At 44.2% G+C, this 7,176-nt stretch overlaps 1 protein-coding gene across 1 annotated transcript in view; it reads right to left on the bottom strand.

Moving 5' to 3' along the window:
* The window catches only part of LRRC32 (leucine rich repeat containing 32), an 8,349-nt gene extending 4,089 nt beyond the window's left edge, over positions 1 to 4,260 (bottom strand). Inside the window, exon 1 of the mRNA XM_009996730.1 lies at positions 4,174 to 4,260. Within this exon, the coding sequence (XP_009995032.1) occupies positions 4,174 to 4,260 (87 nt within the window). The remainder of the gene's footprint in view (positions 1 to 4,173) is intronic.
* Positions 4,261 to 7,176: the final 2,916 nt, after the last annotated feature.

Raw genomic sequence — 7,176 nt, 5'->3', positions numbered from 1 at the left:
GGGGGGGGGGGGAAGAAGAAAAAGGAAGAAAAAAATCTGTTGAATCTTAACTTCTGTGGGGAAGCAGAATTCAGATTCCATGACGCAAAGCTTTGCAGACATTAGAGAAACATTCACAGTGAAAAATACTGAAAAACATCTGCTTCGTGTGAACTTGGAGGTGAATGAAGTGGCAGGTCTGTTTGGGAGAAGTGGGGCAATAGTCAGCGTTTTGTGAATCTCTTGTGCATCATGTGAGTTTTGGAGAAAGCACAAAAATGTGCCAGAGACAAGTAAGTGCTCATCCAAACTCTAGATACTCACAGGCTGCTCTACAATCCTTTCTATGATACAGCTTTCCCAAATATCCCTTTTTTTTCCCCTCCAAATCATTCAAATCTCCCCCAGCTGAACAACAAAAGAACAACAAAAAAAGAGAACAGAATTTTCTGGCTTCTTCTTGACATTATTTCTTTCCTGCAAAGCCACTGTGGAATTGCTTGTTTGGAGCTAAAATGTGCACAGATCTGGGCTTAGCTCTGAGGCTCAGGAGTGGAGCAGGAAGTCTCTTCTTCATTTGGTGGAAGAGGGAGAAGCCAGAAAGATGCAAAAACCCAGAGTGAAAAAGCAGCAGCTGCTTTGCAGCCTGAGGGAGATGCCAGGTTTCTTCCCACACTTTAAGCCAGACCTCAACAAGTGCTGAGCACCCTCAGCTCCCTCCAGGCACCCAGTGCAGCAACAAAACTCCTGATCCAGCTCCTCTTGGCATCAGTTGGCTGGCTTTCAATGAAGCCAAGGTTGGAGAGGTCAGTTCCAGTTCACCACCTATCTTGCAGGATCAGGCCTTTAATCTGCTTCCACCCAAGGCTCCCAGTGTTAAAAGGGACTGATAAAATCTCTACCTCCCACTGTCTGCCATTTGTTTCTATACCATTACCCCTCCCACTATTTTTTTTTTAAACCTTCATTCCTTTTCACTGACTATTTTGATCCTTGCTGACTTTCTTATCTACTCTGTTCTGCACCACTTTTTCTCCCCTGAGGCACAAATCACATGAATTTCATTCTCACCAGCACTAGGAAGGAAAGATGAAGCACTTCTCAGTGGGACAGAGCAAATGGCATCTGTTGGCATCTATCTCCCCTCCTCCCACCCTGAATCCCAATGTGTTGGCAGCCTGAGGCTGGAAAAGAGGTTTTTACTGGTTTCATGTTCCAACTTCACAATCTCTGCTGATGCTGCCACTGGTTTGTGTGAAGTTTGTTGACAAGAAATACTGCAGGGTGAGGACCCCTTGGTCCCTTCAGTGTCTGGTCCCATTCAGGTGCTTGTGAAAAAATGACCCAACAGCTCAAAAGCTGAGGATCAGTTGGGTACTGACTCCAATTCTTCACTGGTCAGCACTGGGTGGAAGTTGTCACCCACCTTAGTAAGAACCCTGCCAAGGGAGCAGTTGGATCCAAGCCTCTGCTCATGTTCTCCTGTGTCAACTCATGGGCATTTGAACCAAAGAGGTTGGGCTGGAGCCACTTGGTGCTGAGTTGTGCTTGCAAATGGCCATACCTATTCTCTAGAAAAGCCATCCAGGTGGAGGCTCAGCTACACAAGAAAATCTTAGCAGTTTGCCCAGATATCACCTATCAGGTGACCTCTGATAACCAGCTGTGCATGTGTTCTTGCATGACCTCACTGCAAGACAACGTATAATGGTTAAAAACCCTTCCCTTCTACAAATTGCTTGAAGCTTCTACTTTCCCAGTTAACATGAATTAGCAGATACATCTTTCTTTGGGAGGCAAAAAGGTGGTTTGGATGTGGTGTTGATGGATGTGGTTTAGGGGAGAACTTTGTAGAGTAGGGATGATGGTTGGACTGGGTGATCCCAAGGGGCTTTTCCAACCTGAATAGTTCTATGATTCTATGAAAACACAAAGTAAAGCCCCTCTCCTTGAATGTCAATATGAGGAAGAACCTCCTGACATGGAAGCTGTGCCTTTTTGTCCCTCAAACAGGCAGATTTGCAGTTACTTGTATAATCAGTGCAGCTCACTCCCATGTCAGGGGTCTGGTAGGACTGTTATCTTCCTAAAATGTCTTTTACAAGACTTTGATTCAAAGACAGGAGCACCAGTGGTGAGTACAAGAGGGGCACAGGTTTCTGACTCATGCCTCTTCCACAAGATTTGGAATAGAAGTTTCTATTTCTGAGCCTTTCCTGATCTAAAGGTGTCACCAGGGGGAAAGTACAATGTAAACCAGCAAAACTGAGAAGAAAAATAATCAAGCAAAGTAAGCAGGACTCTCAGTGGACCCTTCAGCTAGCCCAGTAGCCCCTTCTTTCTTTAACTGTGTTTGGATTTACACCTCCCTGCTTCCATTGGACCAAATGCCCAGAGAAGGAAGATGATCAACATCAACATTAGTGATGCTGAGCTGTTAATTTACACCAGATGAGCCTCCCAGCCCCCAGCTGTTCTCTGTTGGAGCTGAATTTATCCCAACCTCATTGCATAGAGCCTTCAGTTGTTGGCTTGATGAAAGCAGTTTACAGTGGAGTGGTGGAAACAAAGATGTGTTTACTTCTCAACCTGATCTGTGACCCATCAAGAAAAGGGACAGGACAAATCTGCTTGGATCCTTGTGTGTCTCACCCAGCCTGCATGTGACCCTGATACCTGGGACCCAAAGTGTTATGTTTACAGCACCTTGATCAGTCTTCCCCCTCCAGCCAATGAACTCAGCTATCCAGTCACCTTCCCAAGACCTTTATATATATAGATATATATAGATATGTATATATATATGTATAATGTATATACTGGGTCTTAATTTCTCTGGAATTCAGGAAGTGCAACAATACAGCAGGGTGGGCAGGAATGGAATGAGTCCCATAAGGGAGATGTGTACAGTTAGCAAATTACTTTTTTTCACCTATTTTGGAAATTCTCGAGGATTTGTGCTGAAGTGCTTCAATGTTATAAAACAAAAGAGGAAAGGAGAGGAGAAGAGAGGAGAGGAGAGGAGAGGAGAGGAGAGGAGAGGAAGAAAAGAAAAGAAAAGAAAAGAAAAGAAAAGAAAAGAAAAGAAAAGAAAAGAAAAGAAAAGAAAAGAAAAGAAAAGAAAAGAAAAGAAAAGAAAAGAAAAGAAAAGAAAAGAAAAGAAAAGAAAAGAAAAGAAAAGAAAAGAAAAGAAAAGAAAAGAAAAGAAAAGAAAAGAAAAGAAAAGAAAAGAAAAGAAAAGAAAAGAAAGAAAGAAAAGAAAAGAAAAGAAAAGAAAGAAAGAAAAGAAAAGAAAAGAAAAGAAAGAAAGAAAAGAAAAGAAAAGAAAAGAAAGAAAGAAAAGAAAAGAAAAGAAAAGAAAAGAAAAGAAAAGAAAAGAAAAGAAAAGAAAAGAAAAGAAAAGAAAAGAAAAGAAAAGAAAAGAAAAGAAAAGAAAAGAAAAGAAAAGAAAAGAAAAGAAAAGAAAAGAAAAGAAAAGAAAAGAAAAGAAAAGAAAAGAAAAGAAAAGAAAAGAAAAGAAAAGAAAAGAAAAGAAGGAAAGGAAAGAAAAGGATGTTTAAATGGCCTGTTACCATCAGAAGCACTTGGACACGGGAGGGAGAAAGTTCAGCTGTGAAGAACACTCATAATATTGTACCAGGTGCTTGAAAAAATTCTAGGAGCCAATTTTGTACTGGTGCAAGAGGTTTTGTCACTTCTTTTACCTCCAGCAGAAGCCAAGGCCAGCTTCCCTGGCAGCAGTGTTCTGCCAGGGCAGAGGAGATCAGCCTCTGCTGTTACAAAAAGGCTGGGATAGATGTATTTCACAAAAGATGCTTTTTTATCTAAAGCACAAAGAACTCAGGATGATAATAAAGGAGTTAGTTTTAAGTCCAAGGTTTTTCACTGTCTCAGCCACATCCCTGTGCACTCTTGGGGAAATCCAGTCAAATTTCTTTCAACCAGCTCACCCTTATTAAAAAATGGACAGAGTGACCCTTCTTTCCTCCCCCCCCCCCCTTTTATGTGCTGTCAGGACAGCAAGGACACAGCCCAAGAACAGCCTGGAGAGCAAAGCCATCTCTGTCCTCCTGGAGACCCAGGTCTTAGGGGGGTTTCTCTTTGAAAACCAGTAAATATTTGTGCAGTGCTGTAAAAAGGGGCTCCCAACCATATCCAGGATCTCAAGGGGCCCAAGTAGGGAAACAGCCTTACCATTTCACAGGACACCCCCACTGTGGGCTGATTGTTGGAGGTGCCTCTGCTCACCACTGCCAGGAAGAAGATGATGTACAGTTTCATGGTGCTGCTGGAAAAGATGATTATAGTTAGATTTCAACTGTGGCACAGTTAGATTTCAAAAGCTGGCACCAGGTCACTGTCTAACATGGAGAAACAGACACAGGGTGTAATAAATGAGCTCGTTTCTGAGCCTACAGCACTTCCAACACACCTCTGCAACCCTTTCAGCCTGGTGGGAAAAGGAGAGATTTATGTGAGGACTTGAAAGGAAGGTCCAAGGCACTTCTTGGGATTGCCCCAGTGTGTTTCCAGCAGTTACCTAGATGATACCCAGGCCACCCCATGAAGTCCAGATGCTCAAGCATCACAAAGAAAGACAACCACTGAAGACTGAGTTATCCCCACTCTCCCCAAGGATGCAGCTTTCAGGTGCTAAGTCCTGAGCAAATCCAACGGGTGCCACTCAGAAACAGGTGTAGGGAGCAGCTTCCCTCTCCATCCACAGCATTTTCCACTCTACTCAGCACAGAATGCCAAAGAGCTCACACAGTATCACAATATCACTGTGGTTAGAAAAGACCTTCAGAATCATTGAGTCCAACCACAACCCTAACTCTGCCACATCGACCACTAAACCCTGTCCCCTGGCACCACATCTGTCTTCTTAGATGTCTCCAGGGATGGTGGCACAACCACCTCCTCAGACAGCCTGGATCACCAAGTCCAACTCTTGCCCCAGAACTGGACAACCCCAAAGTTCACACCATGTGCCTGAGGGCACAGTCCAAATGTTTCTTGAATATTGTCAGGTTCTGTGCCATTACTGCTTCCCTGGGGAGCCTATTCCAGTGCTCCACATCCCTCTGGGTGAAGAATCTCTTCCTAGTGTCCAAACCAAACTTCCTCCTGCACATCTTCCTACTATTCCCTCAGGTCCTATCGTTGGTCACCAGAGAGAAGAGGTCAGTGCCTCCTCCTCCTCCTTCCCTAATGAGGAAGCAGTAGCTGCCATGAGGTCTCCCCTCAGTCTCCTCTTCTCCAGGCTGAACAGACCAAGTGCCTTTAGCTGCTTTTACACACTCACCCAGATTTGTTGAGTCAATATAAATAGCTGCAAAAAAATGGCCTGAGAACTTTTTGTCCAAGTATTAGTTTTCCATTTTACACATCCCAGGTATGGGAAGGTTTTTAAATACATTTGAAAATGAATTTTAAATACATTTGAAAGCAGTTGCCTTATGAAGAGACAGATGTAAAATTGAATGGATTTGTGTGAAGTGAAGGATTCTTTGGAGTTTAACTGTTTGGAAAGGACCTCAGAAGAGAGCATAGACATAACTGCAAAAGGAGCAAACAACCTTGGGAGGCTGGGCACTGGGAGAAAAATGCAAATGGAGCCAAGGCACAGCATTTGGCCTTCAAGTATTTTGTTTCCAATTGGACATGAGTTGGCTGTGGTTGCCACTGACATGAGTTCCAGGTACAAGTTCTTTATGGCAGCCTCTGTTGCATACGTGCTGAATCTGTCTGTATTTGTGGGGCTTCTTGCAGGCAGATCTGAGCTGGTCCTGTCCACATCCAGAGCTGGTGAGACACACACCAGCTCCCAGCTGGAAGCCAAGCAGCAATGATTAGAAAAGACTTTCCAGAAGCAAGCCTGCATCTGGCAAGCTCCAAATGCAGGCCAATCCCAGGCACATGTGCAGCCAAAACCCAACATCAATGTCCTGTTTCTCAGTGGCTTCCACCCATAGAGCATCAGGAGGGTGGAAACATATTGGAATCATTCCTGGTTGGTGGAGATCCCTCTGCTTAGTCACTGTTTGAGGGATGCAGCTGATGGCCACGCTTCCAAGCAGCAATGGCAATTGCTGAATGTCAAAGGAACTTGCCCATCCTTCCACTTCCCAACCAGAGAAAAGAAGAGAGAAACTGAGGAGGTCCAGCTCCCTTTTCAGATTGCACATTCCTTCCACTTCAGGGAAACAACTAGTGATGGATGTTGATCTGGGACCCCAAGGTGAACGAGCTCAGAGTTTGTCATTGGGGCTCAGCAGCAGGATCAGAAATCTGTTCCCCACCTCTAAAACAAGACCAGGGATGTTAATTCTCAATCTTTTTCTTTAATGTTTGCTAAACATGCCAAAATCATCCTATGGAAGGAAGAATTGTTGATATCACCCTAGTGTCTCTGTCCTTCCCCCTCTGTTCTGGATTAGAGGAGTCAGTGTCTCCTCTAAGGAGGAGAAAATGAGTTTTATCATCTGGGTAGTAATTTGCTGTAATTGAGAGAAAAGACAAACACACCGATGATTACAAGGCTTTACTCAGAGCCCTCACATGGGAATTGTTTCTGTTTAGATTCAATGAATTAAGCTGAGGAGATCTCCATGGATATTACCCACAACAGGGCACCACCCTGCTGGACAGAGTGTAGCCTGGGGGCTCTGCAATGCCTTCTTTTGTCACACTGCTAGTGCAAAAAAACCACCACAACAGTCCCTTTGCTTCTGAAATGGTAAATCTGACACAATCCAGTGTCTTAACATGCTTTGAAAGTTCCTCAATTGTAAGATCATAAAGTAACTAGTAAACTGATTTAAAGGTTTGTTGTGTCAGGCAGATTTGTATCAAGCAAGGATGCTGTCCCTCAAGGTGCTTCTCAGGTGGCTGTCACACCCTGAAGCACTAGGATGTGGTGGTCTCTTCCAATCTGAGACCACTTGGACTTTGTCCACAACAGGGTAATCCAATCCTCATGGTACAGCACAACCTCCTTCCTCACGGAGATTCCATTCCTTAGGTGGTTTTCAGTTCAGCTGTCCATCTGAGGAGCTTTTCCCTGCCTAGCTTTTTTTCTCTGGACAACCCTTAGACCCTCCTCAGCAGCACTTACCATGACACTTCACTGCATCCCCCTCCTCTCTGCCCTCTGGGCAGGTCTCAGATGTCCACCATCCTCTCCCAGCACAGAGC

This window comes from Chaetura pelagica, unplaced genomic scaffold (genome assembly GCF_000747805.2).
Source record: "Chaetura pelagica isolate M959 unplaced genomic scaffold, ChaPel_1.0 scaffold570, whole genome shotgun sequence".
NCBI classification, from domain to species: Eukaryota; Metazoa; Chordata; class Aves; order Apodiformes; family Apodidae; genus Chaetura; species Chaetura pelagica.
This window is presented reverse-complemented; position numbering and strand designations above follow the sequence as displayed.